General features: G+C 41.2%; 1 protein-coding gene across 1 annotated transcript in view; it reads right to left on the bottom strand.

Moving 5' to 3' along the window:
* Positions 1 to 481: 481 nt before the first annotated feature.
* Positions 482 to 24261, bottom strand: part of LOC126295467 (uncharacterized) — a 68634-nt gene continuing 44854 nt past the window's right edge. The window contains exons 6-7 of the mRNA XM_049988003.1: positions 16063 to 16195; positions 482 to 638 (exon numbers count right to left, since the gene is read on the bottom strand). Of these exons, the coding sequence (XP_049843960.1) occupies positions 588 to 638; positions 16063 to 16195 (184 nt within the window). The 3' untranslated portion in view covers positions 482 to 587. The remainder of the gene's footprint in view (positions 639 to 16062; positions 16196 to 24261) is intronic.

The following is a 24261-nucleotide window of genomic DNA, read 5'->3' as shown; positions in this document are numbered from 1 at the left end:
CGTGTTCCAATATTTCTACAGAATCCAAACTGATCTTCCCCGATGTCGGCTTCTATCATTTTTTCCATTCATCTATACAGAATCTGCGTTAGTAATTTGCAGCCGGGAGTTATTAAACTGATAGTTCAGTAATTTTCACATTTGCCAACAACTGCTTTCTTTGGGATTGGAATTATCATATTCTTCTTGAAGTCTGAGGGTATTTCGCCTGTCTGATACATCTTGCTCACCAGATTGTAGAGTTTCGTCAGCACTGGCTCTTCCATGTATATCTCATAATAAAGCTGATGAAGTCCAGCATTCAGTTGCACACCTGAGCAATTTTCTCGAAAAACTGCATTACATATGATAACTATGCTAGATCTGGTTTACATGTGACAGAAGGGCTAGTCACAACCAAGTCCAATTTCCCGTCATTGCAACCAAAGCACACTAAATGACAAACACAGGCAACACAACAATCCAAAATAAAGAACAATGATGAAGCTTCACATTTCCTTTTCTTCTTTTCTTAGAAATGTATGTATAAAATATACAGTGTCACCTTAATCTGGTATTTTTCTTATTATACTCAGGTACAATTTCTGTTAGCACACCTCTTTCTCATTGAGAACTGTTGGCACGTCTGGGGCATCCACCTGCAACAAAAGAAACAGACATTATCAGCAAAGTGTTTTAAAAAAATGAAGAATATAAATGCTCTTGGCCCAATTCTGAAAACCCCACCACAGAGGGTCTTACAGGTTGGCAAATGAGTCAAGTGATACAGGTTGTTCCAAAAATGATATTTACAGATTTAATCACGTAAATTTTAGAAACGGAGATATGTAGAAAGGTGCAGGTTGCAGTAAGATGTTAACACATACTTAAGTTCCCAGAATGATATGTTCACTCTGCAGCAGAGTGTGCACTGATACGAAACTTCCTGGCAGATTAAAACTGTGTGCCGGACTGAGACTCTACATGGGACCTTTGTCTTTCGCGGGCAAGTGCTCTACCATCTGAGCTACCGAAGCATGACTCGTGCCCCGTCCTCACAGCTTCACTTCCTACCTTCCAAATGTCAAAGAAGCTCTCTTGCGAAACTTGCAGAAGCTGCGAGGATGGGGCATGAGTCGTGCTTGGGTAGCACAGTTGGTAGAGCACTTGCCCATGAAAGGCAAAGGTCCTGAATTCGAGGCTTCGCCAGACACACAGTTTTAATCTGCAAGGAAGTTTCAAACTTAAGTTTTCTCTCTCTCCAGTAGATAGTGTGTGGAATGGCTAACAGAGGCCCAATGTGACACACAGATCCAGTGGAATTTTTGTACACTTTGCAGAAGCACACCATCATCACATCTATCAGGCAGAGATAAACAAGGTTTAAGGAATCTGAAAGTGTCATGAAGAGGATGAGTTCTGGGCATCTGAGCACCAGTTGCAAAGATGCGGAATGGGTGCGACATACATTTATCAGCAGCCCGATGTAACACCTACAACACCTCTCGGTGTTAATAAACCGAAATAGCTTCCAAATTAGCTCCCATGCCCTCGAAATATAAATTCAGAAAAGTCCCAAGCCCCTACACAAGTAGTAATTTACGAAATAGAAACAAGAGACAAATAGAGGGAAATCTATTGTAGAAAAATAATAGAAGAAGAAAAGAATTTTAATCATAAATTTTGGAAGCATGGGAGGGGGGCAGGGGGGGGGGGGGGACGATAGAAATGGTTAAATTATTAGTTATTCTTATATATGAGAAAATCAATATTATAGTCACAGAATGTAGGTCTTGAACACCAAAGATAGCGTTTAGTGAAGTATAAATAGACATACAATCCGATTATGATACTCCAGTCTCTATCCTCTAGTATGTTCGAAGTCAATTAGGAAGTACAGCTTTAGGAAGCAACAATAGTAGCTTTATTAAATCAGGGTGGAAGAATAAATTGCGACGAGATTGTTTTTTGGGAAGCACTAATTTCAATATTAGAGGAACGGGGAGGTGATCAATAATCTCTCTGACTTTAACGTCACTTCGTGTGAAGATTTAAATATTTTACGGAATTAACAATTTTTGAACAGATTCGCACTCTGTATTGTGATAGTGGAAAAGCTTTACTTTACGCGATTAGTAATCATAGTCTGTGACAGTTTATGGAAATTAAACGGGAACAATCTTTTTATCAAAAGTGATAGAACATTGTTTAGTATCTCTGATATTGATGGGATTCCAGATAATGAAATGAAATGTCATGTGACTAGGGCCTTCCGTCAGGTAGACCGTTCGCCTGGTGCAAGTCTTTTGATTTGACGCCACTTCGGCGACTTGCGCTTTGATGGGGATGAAATGATGATGATTAGGACAACACAACACCCAGTCCCTGAGTGGAGAAAATCTCCAACCCAGCCGGGAATCAAACCCGGGCCCTTTGGATTGACAGTCTGTCGCGCTGACCACTCAGCTACTGGGGCGGACATTCCAGATTAGATACTTATTCAAAGAACCCCTCTGAATGTGATCATGTGAATGAACTGATTTGTTAATAATTATTGTTAAATAAAATAACATGTTAATTTGAAACTGACTATTCGTCTGGAACTTTACTTTGATTTAGGTTCATAAATAATTAGGTTACGAGATTTTCACCAAGAATAAACTGCAGACTAGTAACTGAGACAAGTGAACGAGAATCTATTGAAAACACTAGTATTAATTTACTTATGGTTTTTTCCTTCAGAACTGGGCAGACAATACGCGTAGTGACTCACTGGGGTTAATTTAAGAACTAGCCGGGATAAAACAAAACCCCTCAACACCAGTCACTGTATAGATAAATTGACATTCCTACTTTCATGCAAGATACGGAAGTCGGGATAGAAAAATGGGTCACTACACCAACCAAATCACGCCTCAACAGTTGCAGTTACCACCAACCACAGGGCATAGGGTGCTGTATCAAAGACTGAAACTTCACTGCATACAAGGTTCGGGTGTTGCACGCATTTCAACCTGACAGAAGGCCAAAGTGGAAAGAAGTTAAAATTGCAATTTTGAGTCCATCATTGATGACCTGGCCTGTCTGACAAAGGTGATGCTTCCCACATCTTCATTTACATAGATACTCTGCAGGCCACTGTATGGCACATGGCAGTGGGTCCCTTGTACCATTACTTTTCATTTCCTCTCCTGTTCAACTTGCAAATAGAGCAAGGCAAAAACCAGTACCTATATGTCTCTGAACAAGCCCTATCTCTCCGACTTTATCTTCGTGGTTCTCACATGAAATGTATGCTGGCAGCAGTAGAATCATTCCACTGTCAGTCTCAAATGATAGTTCTCTAAATTTTCTCAGTAGTATTCCTCAAAAAGAACTTCACCTTGCTTCCACTGATTTCCATTTGAATTCCTGTAGCATCTCCATAATACTTGTGTGATGCTTCAACCAACCGGTAACAAATCTAGCAGCCCACCTATGAATTGCTTCGATGTCTTCCTTTAATCCGCCCTTGTACAGATCCCAAACAAACGAGCAGTACCTAGGAATAGGTCGTACTAGCATCGTATGTGCAGTCTCCTTTACATATGCACCACACTTTCCCAGAATTCTCCCAATAAACCAAAGTCGACCATTCACTTTCCCCACCACAATCCTCACATGCTCTTTTCGTTTCTTATTGCTTTGCAGTATTACGCCTAGATATTTAATCGACATGAGCGTGTCACGCAGCACACTACTAATGCTGTATTCAAACAGTTTGGGTTTGCTTTTCCTACTCACATGCATTAATTTACATTTTTCTACATTTCGTGTTAGCTACCTCTCATCACATCAACAAGAAATTGTGTCAGAAATGTTCTCGGACAAAGTTTGCTTTCATATGTTCGAGAAGGTAAATTGACACAATGTGAGGATCTGGGGATCTGAGAACCTACACTTCAATACAGGAAGTATGTGTTACAGTCCAAAGATGAACGAATGGTGGGGTCTCCTTCGCCACCGTGTGGTCAGACATTTTTCTTTGCAGAGGTGTCAATAAACTCTAACTGCACATGTTGGAACAGTTTGCATTTCCATGGGTTGACGAACTGCAAGCTGACATCACACTGCAGCATGTTGCCGCCTGGATCGTTTGAAAGGGTCTGGCCGACAAGTTTAACATTACTTGGTTGAAAGAGAAGAACTAGTTTTTTGGCCCATAAAGTCTCCAGATGTAACCCTTTTACACTTTTTTTTTCTTTGGGTTTGTAAAGGATGCTGTCTACCAGATTGGTTGGGGAGCTAGAGGAACTGCGTGCTAGCATCAGAGCAGCAATTGCACACGTTAATAAGGACGTGCTAGGTTGGACATGAGAGGAACTGGAATATTGCTTGGAGAGCCTGCATGCTAAAGATGGCACACACACTGAACTCCATTAAATGGCTACTACAACTTTCAAGTGTCTGAATATAATACTGCAAAAAGCACCTTTCTGCCTGTCCCTGTTTCCCAAATATATATGATCAAAGTTGAATAGATCATTTTGGAACACCCTGTACGTTAATAGGTAGAAGCAATACCTAATTGCTATAAACAGTGTAATTTAAAAATAAGGATCCACTTAATTTTTATTCCATATATTGAGGTGACAAAAGTCATGGGATAGCAATATGCACATATACAGGGTGTTACAAAAAGGTATGGCCAAACTTTCAGGAAACATTCCTCACACACAAAGAAATAAAACATGTTATGTGGACATGTGTCCGGAAACGCTTACTTTCCATGTTAGAGCTCATTTTATTACTTATCTTCAAATCACATTAATCATGCAATGGAAACACACAGCAACAGAACGTACCAGCGTGACTTCAAACACTTTGTTACAGGAGATGTTCAAAATGTCCTCCATTAGCGAGGATACACGCATCCATCCTCTGTCGCATGGAATCCATGATGCACTGATGCAGCCCTGGAGAATGGCGTATTGTATCACAGCCGTCCACAATACGAGCACGAAGAGTCTCTACATTTGGTACCGGGGTTGCGTAGACAAGAGCTTTCAAATGCCCCCATAAATGAAAGTCGAGAGGGTTGAGGTCAGGAGAGCGTGGAGGCCATGGAAATGGTCCGCCTCTACTAATGCGTCGGTCACCGAATCTGTTGTTGAGAAGCGTACGAACACTTCGACTGAAATGTGCAGGAGCTCCATCGTGCATGAACCACATGTTGTGTCGTACTTGTAAAGGCACATGTTCTAGCAGCACAGGTAGAGTATCCCGTATGAAATCATGATAACGTGCTCCATTGAGCGTAGCTGGAAGAACGTGGGGACCAATCGAGACATCACCAACAATGCCTGCCCAAAGGTTCACAGAAAATCTGTGTTGACGACGTGATTGCACAACTGCGTGCGGATTCTCGTCAGCACACATGTTGACTGTGGAAATTTACAATTTGATCACGTCAGAATGAAGCCTCATCCGTAAAGAGAACATTTGCACTGAAATGAGGATTGACACATTGTCGGATGAGCCATTCGCAGAAGTGTACCCGTGGAGGCCAATTAGCTGCTGATAGTGCCTGCACACGCTGTACACGGTACGGAAACAACTGGTTCTCCCGTAGCACTCTCCATACAGTGACGTGGTCAACGTTACCTTGTACGGCAGCAACTTCTCTGACGCTGACATTAGGGTTATCGTCAACTGCACGAAGAATTGCCTCATCCATTGCAGGTGTCCTCGTCGTTCTATGTCTTCCCCAGTCGCGAGTCATAGGCTGGAATGTTCCGTGCTCCCTAAGACGCCGATCAATTGCTTCGAACGTCTTCCTGTCGGGACACCTTCGTTCTGGAAATCTGTCTCGATACAAATGTACTGCGCCACGGCTATTGCCCCGTGCTAATCCATACATCAAATGGGCATCTGCCAACTCCGCATTTGTAAACATTGCACTGACTGCAAAACCAAGTTAGTGATGAACACTAACCTGTTGATGCTACGTACTGATGTGCTTGATGCTAGTACTGTAGAGCAATGAGTCGCATGTCAACACAAGCACCAAAGTCAACATTACCTTCCTTCAATTGGGCCAACTGGCGGTAAATCGGGGAAGTACAGCACATACTGATGAAACTAAAATGAGCTCTAACATGGAAATTAAGCGTTTCCGGACACATGTCGACATTTCTTTTTTTTATTTGTGTGTGAGGAATGTTTCCTGAAAGTTTGGCCTTACCTTTTTGTAACACTCCGTAGAAATGGCGGTAGTATTACACATAAAAGGTATAAAAGGGCAGTGCATTACCTCTCACCACGGACAACGCTGTGGCCGACAGTCTCCACTTAATAACTGAGAGCAGTGTCATTTTCATAGAGTTGTCAGTGCTAACAGATAAGCAGTACTGTGTGAATTTACTACTGACATAAATGTGAGGCATACGACGAACACATCCATTAGAACAGCAAAGCTAAATTTGGCGTTAATGGACTATGAGTTGCTGCATTATACTCAACAAAAGGAGGTCCGAAATGATATTAGGAGGTATCTACATCTACATCTACATCTACATCCATACTCCGCAACCCACCTGACGGTTTGTGGCGGAGGGTACCCTGAGTACCTATATCGGTTCTCCCTTCTATTCCAGTCTCGCATTGTTCGCGGAAAGAAGGATTGTCGGTACGCTTCTGTGTGGGCTCTAATCGCTCTGATTTTATTCTCAAGGTCTCTTCGTGAGATATACATAGGAGGGAGCAATAAATATACTGCTTGACTCTTTGGTGAAGGTATGTTCTCGAAACTTCAACAAAAGCCCGTACCAAGCTACTGGCCGCCTCTCCTGCACAGTCTTCCACTGGAGTTTATCAATCATCTCCGTAACGCTTTCGCGATTACTAAATGATCCTGTAATGAAGCGCGCTGCTCTCCGTTGGATCTACTCTATCTATTCTATCAACCCTATCTGGTACGGATCCCACACTGCTGAGCAGTATTCGAGCAGTGGGCGAACAAGCGTACTGTAACCTACTTCCTTTGTTTTCGGATTGCATTTCCTTAGGATTCTTCCAATGAATCTCAGTCTGGCATCTGCTTTAACAACGATCAACTTTATATGATCATTCCATTTTAAATCACTCCTAATGCTTACTCCCAGATAATTTACAGAATTAACTGCTTCCAGTGGCTGACCTGTTATATTGTAGCTAAATCATAAGGGATCTATCTTTCTATGTATTCACAGCACATTACACTTGTCTACATTGAGATTCAATTGCCATTCCCTGCACCATGCGTCAATTCGTTGCACATCCTCCTGCATTTCAGTACAATTTTCCCTTGTTACAACCTCTTGATATATTACATCATAATCTGCAAAAAGCCTCAGTGAACTTCCGATGTTATCCACAAGGTCATTTATATATACTGTGAAGAGCAACGGTCCTATGACACTCCCCTGCGGCACACCTGGAATCACTTTTACTTTGTAAGACTTCTCTCCATTGAGAATGACATGCTGCGTTCTGTTATCTACGAACTCTTTAATTCAATCACACAATTGGTCTGATAGACCATAAACTCACACTTTGCTCATTAAACGACTGTGGGGAACTGTATCGAACGCTTTGCGGAAGTCAAGAAACACGGCATCTACCTGTGAACCCGTGTCTATGGCCCTCTGAGTCTCGTGGACGAATAGCGCGAGCTGGGTTTCTCACGATTGTCTTTTTCGAAACCCATGCTGATTCCTACAGAGTAGATTTCTAGTCTCCAGAAGAGTCATTATACTCAAACATAATACGTGTTCCAAAATTCTACAACTGATCAACGTTAGAGATATGGGTCTATAGTTCTGCTCGACGTCCCTTCTTGAAAACGGGGATGACCTGTGTCCTTTTCCAATCCTTTGGAACGCTACGATCTCCTAGAGACCTACGGTACACCGCTGGAAGAAGGGGGCAAGTTCCTTCGCGTACTCTGTGTAAAATCGAACTGGTATCCCATCAGGACCAGCGGCCTTTCCTCTTTTGAGCTATTTTAATATTTTCTCTATCCCTCGGTCGTCTATTTCGATATCTACTATTTTGTCATCTTTGTGACAATCTAGACAAGGAACTACAGTGCAGTCTTCCTCTGTGAAACAGCTTTGGAAAAAGACATTTAGTATTTCGGCCTTTAGTCTGTCATCCTCTGTTTCAGTACCATTTTGGTCACAGAGTGTCTGGACATTTTGTTTTGATCCACCTACCGCTTTGACATAAGACCAAAAGCTCTTAGGTTTTTTGTGCCAAGTCAGTACATAGAACTTTACTGTCGAATTCATTGAAAGCCTCTCGCATAGCCCTCCTCATACATTTCTCTTCGCGTAATTTTTGTTTGTCTGCAAGGCTTTGGCTATGTTTATGTTTGCTGTGAAGTTCCCTTTGCTTCTGGAGCAGTTTTCTAACTCGGCTGTTGTACCACAGTGGCTCTTTTCCATCTCTTACGATCTTGCTTGGCACATACTCATCTAACGCATATTGTACGATGGTTTTGAACTTTGTCCACTGATCCTCAACACTATCTGTTCTTGAGACAAAACTTTTGTGTTGAGCCGTCAGGTACTCTGTAATCTGCTTTTTGTCACTTTTGCTAAACAGAAAAATCTTCCTACCTTTTTTAATATTTCTGTTTACAGCTGAAATCATCGATGGCGTAACCGCTTTATGATCGTCGATTCCCTGTTCTGCGTTAACTGTTTCAAATAGTTCGCGCCTGTTTGTCACCAGAAGGTCTAATATGTTATCGACACGAGTCGGTTCTCTGTTTAACTGCTCAAGGTAGTTTTCAGATAGAGCATCCCATGACTTTTGTCATCTGAGTGTAAATTGGATAGGCCTACAAATAGTTTACACACCATTAGGACAAAGATTTCAATTACTGCTGCTAGAATGCTGTTAATTGTGTAAATGACTACCAGAATTTCACACTGACAGCCAGTTGATACCAGATATGAATTTTGTTTCCGATTTGCGACTGAGTGAAGAGGTAAGAAAAGCAGACACTCATGGTTTCAGCAAATTCAGAAAAATGGATGTCTCTGCAAAGGATGAATCACTAGATGATCACTTGTCAGATGAGGACGTTGGATGAAAACGTTACAGGCGCCATCCAAGTAACTCGATTGACAGAGATAATAGGCAACTGTCTAGTGGGTTCCGGGATGCTGTTTGCCATATCAGCCCTGCTGCTTACAACTTTGTAGGCTCTTGTGGGATATGATGAAAATATAATGAATTTTGTGGCTACGCAGCAAGAAAGACAGAGGGTGAAAGTGGCTCATGTGCTCGATTTTTAGAAATGAAACAATGTTTCATCCTGGTGGAAAGGTGAATGGACACAATTTTCACAATGTCTTTGAAGTCCCTGTGAACCATTGCAACATGAGAGTGAAATAAGGTAAATATTTTCTTTTCAAACACAGTTAAAAAAATTTATATCCATTATATGTGGAATAATTGCAAAATATTTATTTTTTATGTTTCATGTTGAGTACTGGAGCAACATGGCCGTTTATACTTGGTCTGAAGCGGACCATCACTCTACCAATTAGAGCGATATATTTAGCCAACAGACAGGAATCGTGAGTAGTTACTGCCATTCTGTTCACATTTCCTGCAACCATTATTACTGTAATTGTAATTTAAAAATAAATGTAAAAATTATGCAAATTTATCTCTTGTAAAAGTTCAGTCTTCACACTGCATCCAGTAGAAAAAGGCAGTCCATCTGGTGACTTACGGAAGACTATGTAACACTGATTTTGACAGCAACACATCTGTTTATTGTGAACATATATTGGTGTAAAGGTAAAAAATAAAGATTTTATTGGTGGAGAGTAGAAATAAACTATGAAGCCTGAGGAATTCAGTTTGAGAGATTTAACCTGTTTTTTGGAAGCCTGAAAAGATTGATGAATGAAATGAAGCGTTTTGTACAGTTATGAAAAATGAAGGAGTACGAGATAATATATTTCTGTACTGCTGATATAGAGAGATCTAATGTATACAAGGATTAAAAGCATTCGAAATATTAAAAGGTTGGTTAAAGGGAAGTCAGAAGTGCTAGACAAGTACTGAATACATAAAAAAAAAGTATGGAAAATGATTTGACAGGAGTTTTATAGTACCTCCAAGTGTAGAGTAAAGGAAAAATTAATCTCTGGTTGAAACGAAACAATCTGGTACTATTAACTTACACTGCTAAGCAAATTGTACTAATATCTGGATACTAAAAACAAATTTCCTTGTCGTAATCAGGGGCTACGAGAGATAATAAATACAGTACAGCTACATATTTACATATGTAGGTACACCATATATTATGATCGCAGTACGTAAGTATGTGGTCCCATAACATGAGGCGTATCACTGCATCACATTGCATGCCTTATTGTAAAATGGAGTCTGTTGTTCATTACTTTTTGGGGACGGAACTGTTAGTGTAATTATATACCTGGACATGTTGGAATAATGGCCTTTTTTTTGCAACTTACCAAAGACTCCCAGAACTTTATTTTACAGCAGAATCCAGCTCCACTCCATTGGCACCGTGATGTCTAGAGCATTTCTGAATCAATCCCTCCCTTAACAAAGAATATGTTGCATGGGATAAGAAGCTCTGGGCCTTACATTCTAGCCTTCTAGATTTCCCAATCGTACACATGTGACTTTTTCTTGTGATGCATCGTAAAACAGGTACCCTATTTACTTGAATCTAAGCCGCACTCGAATCTATGTCGCACCTGAAAATGAGACTCGAAATCAAGTAAAAAACAAATTTTTCCTGAATCTAAGCCGCACCTGAAATTTGAGACTCGAAATTCAAGGGGAGAGTAAAGTTTTAGGCCACACCTCCAAATCGAAACAAAGTTCGTCCATTGTAATACGAGACACAATTCAGGTCAAATGAATGACGATACAGCTACAGTAGTTTGGTTCGAGTCGTAAGCTTAGCAGTTAAGCTTTACCAGGTAGCCATTGCTATGCGTCAGGTGCTCCGTCCGTATTTATACGGGTACCCTTCCTTTCTCACGTGCTTTGCCTGGTTTGCATTAATTGTTTATTTTTCTTTCATCTTATAAGCACCGTTCTCTTCGTTATAGGTGTTTACGCCACTCTAAGCTGAAAATGCATTACTGTACTGTGTCATGCACTGTTTGTTGCATTCAGATAATGAGTGTTTATGGCCTGTCGCCGCTCGCAGCATGGCTTGCTTTTGTGCGTGCTACCGCTGCTGGGGAAAAAGAGAGAGAGAGGAATCATCTCATTAGTGAAACAATGGCAAAAGACTGCTATTTGTTGTTACTTACACTGCTACTTTCTTTGATAATGATCAACAAGAACCAAATAATATACTGTGCATGATAGAAGTTCTGAACGAGAGTTAGAGAAAATTCTTCTCACCAGTAGGAAAAAATTCAGAACGTAGAGTTGGCCATATTGACAAACATCCCAATCAGTCTTGCCAGTCGGGATTTTCGTAGTACATTGGAATGCTGCTACATTCGAAGATGAACAATACGGAATTTGTATTTACTTCGTTGGATAATGTAACAAAATGCAGTGGTCAAAACTCGGGGCAGAGAAAAAAAGCTCGTCTTCCACTTTTTTTTTTATTTATTTACTGATGCTGAGGTTTTGGTGCCAGTATTTACCTTTGTGCCTGGAAAGCATGCCTGTGTAGCACTACATATATTCGACGGCAGAATTTAGTTGTGGCGGCACCTACCAACATTTTTCAGAACTTCCGCTTACTTTGCACTCAATTCTAAGCTGCAGGCGGTTTTTTGGATTACAAAAAACCCGGAAAAAAAGTGCGGCTTACATTAGTGTAAATACGGTAGTCGATCTAGCCCAATATTCTTTTTATCGATATGTATTAACAGGGAAAGTAAAACACGAAGAATAAGTAGTAATCCAGTAGACTCAGTGGCACTGCGTGCTCAGCACCAGCAGTCGTTGTGGTCCAGCGTTGGACTGTTGCTGCTGAAGTACTGGCTATTCACTGGATTTTACTGCCAGTGTTAATACATACCGACAAAACAAATGTCGCACTAGAGCAACACGGACCACTATGTAAAATTTACCTTTAAAAGTCATTTGTTTGTAATGGGCAATGAACTGGCACATTCTGTCAACATTGGGCATCATATAAAAGGCACGATGAGCACTATCTCTTTGAGCTGACTCCACCTACACAATGCAAAAATGCAAATAAATACCTCACTGGGTACTGTGACAGCTGATGGCCAATCTCATATGGAAGAATGTTACATTGCAATGATTGACAATGTTTAATCTCTATCTGGATGGCTTTTTGTGCTGATCTGTAACTGCAGATGAAAACCAGTATCTGCCATTACACTACACTCTGAGGTGACAAAAGTCACGGGATACCACCTACTACTCTATCAGACCTCCTTTTACTCAGTGTAGTTCAGCAACTCGGCGTGGTATGGACACAAGTCATTGAGTTTGCCTTGAAGAAATATTGAGCCATGGCGCCTCTATAGCCATTCATGATTGCGAAAGTGCCACAGGTGCAGCACTTTGTGTACAAACTGACCTCTTGGTTGAAACTTCCTGGCAGATTAAAACTGTGTGCCAGACCGAGACTTGAACTCGGGACCTTTACCTTTCGCGGGCAAGTGCTCTACCATCTGAGCTACCCAAGCACGATTCATGCCCCATCCTCACAGCTTTACTTCTGCCAGTACCTCATCTCCTATCTTCCAAACTTTACAGAAGCTCTACTGCGAACCTTGCACAACTAGCACTTCTGGAAAAAAAAAAAAAAAGGAGGGGGCGTGAGTTGTGCTTGGGTAGCTCAGTTGGTAGAGAACTTGCCCGCGAAAGGCAAATGTCCCGTGTTCGAGTCTCGGCCCGGCACACAGTTGTAATCTGCCAGGAAGTTTCATATCAGCACACACTCCGCTGCAGAGTGAAAATCTCATTCTGGAAACATCCCCCAGACTGCGCAATATCCTTTCTTTACTGAGTGCCAGTTCAGCAAGGCTCGCAGGAGAGCTTCTGTAAAGTTTGGAAGGCAGGAGACGAGATACCCGCAGAAGTAAAGCTGTGAGGACGGGGCGTGAGTCGTGCTTGGGTAGCTCAGTTGGTAGAGCACTTGCCCGCGAAAGGCAAAGGTCCCGAGTTCAAGTCTCGGTCCGGCACACAGTTTTAATCTGCCAGGAAGTTTCATATCAGCACACACTCCGTTTCAGAGTGAAAATCTCATTCTGACCTCTTGGTTATGTCCCATAAATTTTCAATGGGGTTCATGTCAGGCTGTCTGGGTGGCCGGATCATTCACGCCAGCTGTCCAGAATGTTCTTCAAACCAATCATGAAGAATTGTGGCCTTTTTACATGGTACACTGTCATTCATGAAAATTCCATTGCTGTTTGAGAACATGAAGTCTATGAATGACTGCAAATGGTCTCGAAGTGGCTGAACTTAACAGTTTACTGTCAATGATCAGTTCAGTTGGATCAGAGGTCCCAGTCCGTTCCGTGTAAACACAAGCCACACCATTATGGAGCCACCACCAACTTGCACTGCGCCTTGTGACAACTTAGGTCCATGCCTTCATGGTGCCTCTGGCACAATCAAACCTTCCCATTAGCTCTTCCTTTTGGTGTCACCGCCACGCAGGATTAGCCGAATGGTCTAAGGCGCTGCAGTCATGGACTGTGCGGCCGGTCCCTGCAGAGGTTCGAGTCCTCCCTCGGGCATGTGTGTGTGTGTTTGTCCTTAGGATAATTTACGTTAAGTAGAGTGTAAGCTTAGGGACTGATGACCTTAGCAGTTAAGTCCAGTAAGATTTCACACATATTTGAACATTTTTTTGGGGTCATCAGTCTTCTGAATGGTTTGATGCGGCCCACCACGAATTCCTCTCCTGTGCCAACCTCTTTATCTGAGAGTAGCACCTGCAACCTATGTCCTCAATTATTTGCAGGATGTATTCCAATCTCATCTCCCTCTACAGTTTTTGCCCTAAACAGCTCCCTCTAGCACCACAGAAGTCATTCCCTCATGTCTTAACAGAAGATGTCCTATCATCCTGTCCTTTCAGCTCTTACCAACTGAAATTTAGACTCCTCTGACAAAGCCAAAGTTTTCCAGTCATCTAGGGTCGAATTGATACGATCGTGACTCTAGGAGAGGCAGTGCGGGCAATGTCGCACTGTTGGCAAATGCACTCGCGTCGGTCATCTGCTGTCGTAGTCCACTAATGCCAAATTTTGCCACACAGTCCTAACAGATACATGTGTTGTACATTCCACATTATTTCTGCAGTTATTGCACACAGTGCTGCTTGTCTGCTAGCACTGACAACTCTATGCAAACTTTGCTGCACTCGGTCGTTAAGTGAAGGCCGTTGGCCACTGCATTGTCTGCGATGAGAGGTAATGGGTGACATTTTGTGGTTTCGGCACGCTCCTGATGACGTGGACCTCAGAATATGAAATAGAATGTCCCATATGTCCAGCTCCAAATACCATGCCGTGTTCCGTGAGTTAATTCCTGCTGCGCAATCATAATCGCATCAGAAACCTTTTCACAAGAATCACCTGAGTACTGCCCTTTTATTTATTTTTTTTATGTCATAATACTGCCGTCAGTATATGTACTTACTGCTATCACATGGCTTTTGTCACTTCAGTGAAGAGTTGTTTCTGCAGCTGAAACAGTGAGATAAAGCCATTGAAAGTGTGCTGAATAAACTAACTGGTTAGAAAATGAAGATTCTTAATTGTCATAATTCATCTGCAGGTATTACTATAAAAACTGGTGCCATATATGCTTTACTAGACACATTGGTAAAAAATCTGCAAAAAATAAACGAAGTGATAATTGCCGTTGATTAATTTTTTCAGAGTCTGACAAAGCATTTTTCCAGAGGAATTACAATGGAAACTTGCTAGATTACATCTATAGTCAGGAATGAAGACCGTGTACAGAAATTAAGTATACGAGTTTAATCTTTTCATAGTTTCATTTCCTTCAACTTTCTCCTCTACTTCTCTGTACAGTGGAACCTCTGGCCTACATAGCTAGTGTTTGCTTTTAGTTTAGTTTTCATGTGTAAACAAGAAACTGTGCTTGCTGGCTACAGTACAGCACAAGCAAGACGGTGGCTGCACAATGTGTCCTGTGCAGACAGATGGAGTGCTGTGAATTTTAGAGGGCAGGAGGTGAGTTACTAGCGGAAGTGAAGCTGTGAGGGTGGGTCAAGAGTTGTACTCAAACAGATCAGACGGTACAGTACTTGCCCTGTTTTAATCTGCCAGGAAGTTTTGTGTCAGCACAAACTCTGCTGCAGGGTCAAACGTGCCCTGTTTTAATCTGCCAGGAAGATTTGTGTCAGCCCAAACTCTGCTGCAGGGTCAAAATTCATTCTGGAAGTGGAGAAAACTTTGCTATGTTGCCAGTGGGCCCTCTGTTTCTACCACACCCTGTTGCCTACCACAGAGAATGGAAATGCTGGGGTAAATGTCACACTGGGCCATCGTTTCTGCTTCTGACTCTACTAGAAACATTTATGTGCTTGGAAAATGTAATATGTAATACATGTAATGTTTGCTTTATGCCCCTCAAAATCAACAGTACAGTGGGTGAGTACCCTAACTATGCCTGAATTAACACAACAATTGATGCTAAATTCTCTACATGCACTCTGAAGAGCAAAGTGCACGACAGACACAGCTGTGGCAGACTGACACAATTGACTACAGTGGTCACATTGTGCTCCGGTTCCTTCCACTGTGCATCACCACACCGTCTGCATCTTTATGTACACAGCACTAAAAATTAATGATGCAGCAACATATATAACTAATTTTTTACAATACATCTGATTCACAAACAATTCAATACATTTAGTCAATGTGCCACTGTACAAGGTAGCTTTTGTGAACTCTGTAGCCCATTTGGTACACTACAAGACTGTTTTGTAATCTGTAAAACTATAAAAAAAAAATGGTAACTGCAGTAACAACTGCCATTAACTACTATTTCACAAGCTTCAAAAAAGGTCAGATTTCTACTCACGGCTTTGATTTTCTTGCAAACTAGCGATGCAGATGCTTCCGCAGCAGTCTGGCTCTGTTCCTCAGCGGCACGCTTCAGTGGCGGTGCTGTGACAGCCTGGTCCGCATCATCTCCACACTGTGGGCTGTTGTGTCTGCGAGTGAAAAAAAAAAAAAAAAGGGTAACGTATCGACATCAGTGTTGGGAAAGAACTAGATTAGGCACTTCGTGTTACTACTGCCACCACTATAAACTCAAATTTAACTCCAAATTTAACCACGATTGGGTGGGAGGCTGTGGCTGTACTCAAATTTGGAAACTAAAATGTCAGCTCAACCGTGCTAGCAAAAGTATAAATTCAGTGCATTTCGAGGGAACAAGCCCTCATCGTCAGAAATACCTACACATAAGAATCTTCACTGCTGTGCAATACATTTACAAATGCTTCATTTATGCAAAGTCCACACTGAAGAGTCACTGTAAAAAAGGTAAAACACACAGAAGGCAATCAAATTTTGTGGATGCTCCCCTCGTAACAATCTCTTATTTCAACATAGGCTATCAGAATCTTTACTTTAGGAAAAATAAATCAGGGTACGCTGAGCATGAATTTCAGTAGTTACCCAGAGTCAGAAATTCATGTGGACGGCCATTCCACTACCACGAACACATGCAGCACGATTCGACACCTCACATATGAGATCAAAGTCGTCAAACATCCCCTACAGATATGACCCAGAGATGACAAATGCTTTACTTTTAAAACACTCTGAATTAGTGCTTTTGCAATGTTTGTGGTAGAGCCTACATTTTAGCTTTCAAATCTTACACTCACGCTGATCCAAAGCAATATATAACAGTCACCTACCCACCATTATGTACTTAGCAAAATTGCAATCTTAAAATTAACATCTGTGCTCTGTGAACCCCTCACTGCCTAGCAGTCTACACACAACATATACCAGAAAACTGCTGTGTTCTTCCTGCATGAATCTTTCTCTCTAGTGAAAAAACTGTATGTATTGACTTTTTAAGTTTACTGGGCTATGTTGTCAATTTCAAAAACGTTTTATAATCCAAAATATAAGAAAAAATGGGTTTGAGACATTTATGGAAATCTAAAATCTACACACATAAGGCGCAATAGCTAGCATTTCATTGCTTTTTCTACTAATAATTTACTGCACAACGGAACTGGTTTACTCATTCTGTCCAATTGGAAGAGATCTATATCAATACTCCTTCACACAAGCAGTATGCACCATTCACATACAAATTAACTTCTCACACTAGATGAAGGATCTATCTGCTACGGCATTATGGAAATTTGCATCGCTGTTGAACTCCTCACAGAGGTCAGTGCCCAACACTGCTTCATTTGTTTGTCAATAAGGACTGCGACTGTTTCAAAATGTTCCAAACTGCATGAGTAAAGGAGTACTTATGTACGCTGATGGAAAAAAATCACAACACCAAGAAATAATTCGTGTACAGTAATGAAATTTTGTGAATAAATTAGTCCGGGTAACATAATTAAGTGATTAACATTGCACGTTTACAGGTTAATGTAAGAGCAAGAAAAGCCATTACAAATGTGAAATGCTGGTACATTAATACCAGTGTAACTGCCAGAATTTTAAATGCAAGCATGCATGCATTGCGTTGTACAGGTGCCAGATGTCAGTTTGTAAGACGGAGTTTATAATGAATCCCCCCCCCATATATAGTAGAAAGAAACTTCCACATGGGAAAAATATATTAAATACAAAGATTCCAAGACTTACCAAGCGGGAAAGCGCCAGCAGACAGGCACAATAAATAAAACACACACACACAGAATTTCTAGTTTTCGCAACCGATGGTTGCTTCTTCAGGAAAGAGGGAAGGAGAGGGAAAGATGAAAGGATGTGGGTTTTAAGGGAGAGGGTAAGGAGTCATTCCAATCCCGGGAGCGGAAAGACTTACCTTAGGGGGAAAAAAGGACAGGTGTACACTCGCACGCACACACACATATCCATCCGCACATACACAGACACAAGCAGGCATTTGAAGCAAAATTTGGCCTTTACAAATGTCTGCTTGTGTCTGTGTATGTGCGGATGGATGTATGTGTGTGTGTGTGTGTGTGTGTGTGTGAGCGCGCGCGAGAGAGAGAGTGTACACCTGTCCTTTTTTCCCCGCTAAGGTAAGTCTTTCCACTCCCGGGATTGGAATGACTCCTTACCCTCTCCCTTAAAACCCACATCATTTCGTCTTCCCCTCTCCTTCCCTCTTTCCTGACGAAGCAACCGCCAGTTGCGAAAGCTCGAATTTTGTGTGTATGTTTGTGTTTGTTTGTGTGTCTATCAACGTGCCAGCGCTTTTGTTCGGTAAGTCACATCATCTTTGTTTTTAGATATATTTTTCCCACGTGGAATGTTTCCCTCTATAAAGAATCTTACACATGGGAAAAATATATTAAAAACAAAGATTCAAAGACTTACCAAGAGGGAAAGCGCCGGCAGACAGGCACAATGAACAAAACACACACACAGAATTACTAGCTTTCGCAACCGATGGTTGCTTCTTCAGGAAAGAGGGAAGGAGAGGCAAAGATGAAAGGATGTGGGTTTTAAGGGAGAGGGTAAGGAGTCATTCCAATCCCGGGAGGGGAAAGACTTCCCTTAGGGAGGAAAAAAGGACAGGATATACACTAGCACACACACACATATCCATCCGCACATACACAGACACATTATATATATATATATATATATATATATATATATATATATACACACACACACACACACACACACACACACACACACACACACACACACCAGGATTAATCTCGAATCTTGTATGGGTGAACATTATCTCAGCTGTTTCACTACAAGAATTACATATGATTTTGTATACGATGTGTTATGTTTCAGGCTGAAATACGTAACAAGAAATTAATTTGTTACACTCTGTATTTACAGTTAAAATTACTCTTCTTTTAAAACTATTTGAAATTGCAAAATTTCTGGCAGACTTAAAATTCATATTATTAGTTGTACAATTTAACTCTAATTATTAAACTTATTTCTGGATTTATTTATAAAATAATGATATAATTAGGAGGAGATTCTTCTTTGGTAAAGAAAGTTTGTAAACTCTTTTGCTTTGTAAACTCTTTGAAATAATGTGAGTACTGCTGTACTGCAGAATGTAAATAGTAGTGGTGGGCATGCCTCTGATGCCAGTAGACATTTCTAAGTTTGTCAACAACAATGCATTTTTTTTAATGCGGAAAATCTAAAAATGGTGTAATGTTGAAAGATGTGACAAAGAATAATACAGTTAAATCTTCATCAGCTATTTAGTCATCAAGAACCTATAAAATCGAAGTTTCAGCTGCAAGAATGTACCCCCAGACAAGACTTTGAGCCATCTACAACAATGAGATAATAAAGATAAGTAAAAAGTTATTCTTTTGTCTATCTTACACCTCTCGAAGCTTTCAAAGTTTGTGCAAAGACAAAGAATTTTAATAGTGATGTGTGGGAGGGTAAGGTTATAAGTTCCATACCTGTTGCATTTGGTAGATTAATAAAGGGGTGGTTAATGCCGGTTGTGGATGATACTGAAGTTGCCGCTCGATGATGTCCTACACATGCTTGCTGATTTAGCAGGCCAAGGCAACATTCTGTAGAGCATGTTAGGTTACAACAGTGCTATGTGGGCACGTGTTATCCTGTTGGTAAACACCCCCAGGAATGCTGTTTATGAAAGGCAACAACTGATCGAATTACCAGATTGATGAACAAATTTGCAGTCAGTATCGCATGGGAGAATCACAAGAGTGCTCCCGCTGTCATATGAAATCATACCACATACCATAACCCCAGATGTAGGTCCAGTGTTTCTAGCACACATACAGGTTGATTGCAGGTCCTCAACTGGTCTCCTCCTAACCAACACACGCCATCTCTGGCACCGAGGCAGAAACAGTTTTCATCGGAAAACACTACAGCCCTCTATCCTGCCCTCCAAAGAGCTTTCGCTTTGCACCATTGAAGTTGTACCAGGCGTACTGGTATGAAATGAGCGTTTTTTTGTGAAAATGAAACACTAATTTTGAACTGAAAAGTAAAAACATTTCATTCAAAGTACTGACCATTGCTTTCTATTCATTTTGACAAACTTTCTGGCAATTTGTGGACACCACACCAATAGAAATGTTCGTCTTTTGAAGCAAACCAATCAGACATCCAATTTTCGACTTCTTTGTAGGAAACGAAGTGTTCCTCAGGCAATGCTGTCCCATTGATGAAAACAAATTGTATTTGGAAGGGGCCAAGTCTAGTGAATACAGCGGGTGGGGTAGCAGCTCCCAGCCAAGTGTTTCGATTGTATCCTGGACCAGTTTTGCTTTGTGTGCAGGTGCATTGTCGTGTAAAAAAATTACTTTGCCATGTCTTCTGGCCCATTCTGGTCTTTTTTCGATCAATGCATAGTTCAAATTGATCATTTGTTGTCTGTAGCGATTATTATTCACAGTTTCACCGGGTTTTAGAAGCTCTTGATACACCACACCTTTCTGATCCCACCAAACACAGAGCATTGTCTTCTTGCCGAATCGATCTGGTTTTGCAGTCGATGTTGATGGTTGTCCCGGATTAACACACGATTTTTCCCGTTTATGATTCTTAAAAAAAAAAAAAAAATTTTTCATCGCCAGTAACAATTCGACGTAAAATTGATTTTCTTTCATATCTTTGAAGCAAAATTTGACAAATGGTTTTTCGGTTTTCCATCTGTCTTTCGAAATTCATGTGGCATCCATTTTCCACACTGTTAGATCTTTCTCATAGCTTTCAAACAGTCAGAAATTGTTTGTTGTGCAACATTTAGCTTTGCTGCCATTTGCTTCTGACTCAAAGTATCATCTTCATCCACTATTGTTTGCAATTTGGCGTCTTCGAACTTTTTTGGCGGTCTTCCACGTTCTTCATTTCTTACATCAAGATCATTATTTCTGAACCATTGAAACCATCTTTTGCACGTTGCTTCTGATAGAGCACGATCACCATAAGCCTTGACAAGCATTCGACGCGACTCTGAAGCACTTTTTTTTTCAAATGAAAACAGACAATTAATGCTTTCTGCAAATCATCACTTTCTGGTAAAAAATTCGACATTGTTAACACGATGAAAACATATGATGATGTTTGTTCCATGACTTGATGTATAGTAAATATCTTTCACAGATGTCATACCAACCAAACACACACACACACACACACACAAACACACACACACACACAAACACACACACACACATAAAAAAAAAAAAAAAAAAAAAATTGAGGCTCGTTCACAACAAATGTTCATTATTGACACATTTGTATCTTAATGCTCATTTCATACTGGTACACGTGGTAAATGGCAGTGGTTTGGGGTCACTGGAATGCACGCTACAGGGCATCGTCTCAGAGCTGTGCTTGAAGTAACTGATTTGTAACAGTTCATTGTGTGTCACTGTGGTGCCAAGCACTGCTTAAATTGCTGCAGCAGACATAGTACGATGCACCACAGCCACACACCAAACACAATGGCCTTCCCCCTCAGCAGTGCCACATAGCCATCTAGCCTGGTCTTTTCGCAACCCTCAACGTGTCCGATCTCAATGGTAACTAACACTCACGACCATTACATCACGTATTCAAAGTGAACCTGATTTGCCTCATCAGAGTAGCATTAGTGAAGTATCTCTTATGTGACTGGCGTGAAATCTGAACAGGTGTGATCTTTCAAACATAGAAAGATGTCTACCAAGTTTCATTTATATCGCACAACTCCTTATTGGTGTTGGATCTTTTTTTCCTATCAGTATAGATCGTATGCAATGGACAGCATGAGTAGCAACAACACTGAACTGCTAGATGTTGTATCTTACATGCATGGTGTACCAGAAATGTGTCACATTTTTAATTACATTTTTGGAAATACAACTTTTTTTTCAATACTGTTTTATAATATGCTCTAGCAACCTCAAAAGCCAATACACATCTTTTTTTGACAAAAACAAAAAAAATTCATGAGGACAGAATATAACATTACCTTGTTTACCTGTGCTCATATGTCTCTGGTAGCTGTGCCTCTGTAGAATCTGGCTGAAAAGTGATTGTCTAAAGTAGGCTATTTCAAATGATGCTGTCTACAGAAGGTTTATAGTCCAAAACACTAACTGCACTTTGATCTTAAATAACCTACTATTTACGGCTAGATCGAGTCCCATTTATTATAGTTTATGCACAGATAAAGGTAGGCCACATAGTACATTGAGGTCCTATAATGACAATGATGATTTACAAATCTTTAACATAATGCAGCGCGTCAGCAACCGTGAAACGTACAGAAAATAAACAATTTTTTCAGCCTTCAGTTGCAAGGTAATTTTTACTCGTTTACTTAGGTTTCTATTCCAGTAATGGAATCTTCTACAGAACAAAAAGTTAAATTATTTTGAGAGCCAGAAAATCATCTGGCTGGCGTAGCTCCGTCTACGTTCGCCTTAATGGTTTTAATTTTGACAGACATAATCTTATGATCATGCGTCTTTATTGTTTTAATTTTTAATCTGTGACATGGCCAGTGTTTGGCTCTCAAAATAATTTAATTTTTTGTTCTGAAGAAGATTCTATTACTGGAATCAAAACCTAGATAAACGAGTAAAAATTACCTTGCAACTGAAGGCTGAAAAAATTGTTTATTTTCTGTACAATGATGATTGTTCGAGTGCAGTAACGTAAAACTGAAGCAACAAAGTTTACATGTGGCAAACTTTCTTTTAACATACTGACTTATTAATCTCCACTACATACATCACATCTCTGAAATTGAATCCCTTGTGCTCCAGCACCTGGAACAGCTTTCTGTAAGTTATCCAACTTGCTGGCACCCTACTGCCACCTCAGGGCACCACTCTCCAATCCCTATCCTACCCACAGTGTTCTTCCTTGTCCATGCCTCATAACACCTAAACCCTGACTGACCTTTTCAACTTGTAATACCATGTCCCACCCCCCCCCCCCCCTCCCCCCCAAAAAAAAAAAAACCTCCCTACAAACACTCCACCAAAATTCAGAGCCAAAACATTCCTGTAACACTGTTGTTAGCCTTTCCACCAAAACCCTCTGCTCCACAGAAGTTTCAGTCCTATCCGAAGGCCTCACCTTTACCCCTACATCCAAATTTAACCATGCTGGACTTGTCAAAGACCTATTCTCCTCCTCTCGATCCTTGCAGTGGAAACACTTCTTTGCTGAAAATCCCTCCAACCAAAGCCAAGTTAAGTCCAACACTAAACTCTGCCTCTCCCAGTTCATACCAACTTCCACCTCTGAGCCCGCTCCCCGCTTCCACCTAACCACATTCTGGCCAACTTCCAGAAATTCCTTACCTCCAACTTAAACTCACCATCCTTCCCCAGATCCCTCCCTCAGAACACCAACCTTTCGGCAACAGAAAGAATAACCATACACAACCTCAAAACTAATCCTGACTTAATCATCCAACCTGTAGACAAAAGTTCAACAACTGTTGTTATGAATCTCAGTGATTACCTGCTGGAAGGCCTCCACCAATTATGTGACTCCTCCACCTATAAACTCCAATCATAAAGTCCAGCACAGCCTCAAATCCCACTTAAAGTGTTAGAGTGCTTCCCAGAACCTCTCCTCTGAAACCATTTCCACCCTCACCGCTATGACTCCACAGCCCACCTCTCCTACATGCTCCCCAAAATCCACAAACCCAACAAATGTGGACATCCCACTGCCCCTGCAACTACTGAAAAGGCTGCTGCCCCTCTTCGGGAACCACACGTTTGTCTGGCCTCTCAACAGGTACCTCTCCGTTGTGGTTGCACCTACGGTACGGCTATCTGTATCGCTGAGGCACGCAAGCCTCCCCACCAATGGCAAGGTCCATGGTGTGGCTACAACGTCCAAAACATTTCCGCTGTGCATGGGCTGTCGAACTAGTTGCTCGAGACGGATTTTGGAAAACATGTTTACAAGTATTTTACAAGACTGCCTGTCCATACCACCCGCAAAGAATCTATAGACACCCTAGTCTATATTCGGTGCGTTAAAGTCACCTCCAACTAATATTGCACGGTCTGGGTATTTCCATGCCTTCTCTGCATTATACAGGGTGTGTTAGAATTAATGACACCTGAAAGCACAC

This window comes from Schistocerca gregaria, chromosome 11 (genome assembly GCF_023897955.1).
Source record: "Schistocerca gregaria isolate iqSchGreg1 chromosome 11, iqSchGreg1.2, whole genome shotgun sequence".
In the NCBI taxonomy this organism is placed as follows: domain Eukaryota; kingdom Metazoa; phylum Arthropoda; class Insecta; order Orthoptera; family Acrididae; genus Schistocerca; species Schistocerca gregaria.
Note: the sequence above shows the minus strand (reverse complement) of the source record. Positions and strands in the feature narration are given on the sequence as shown.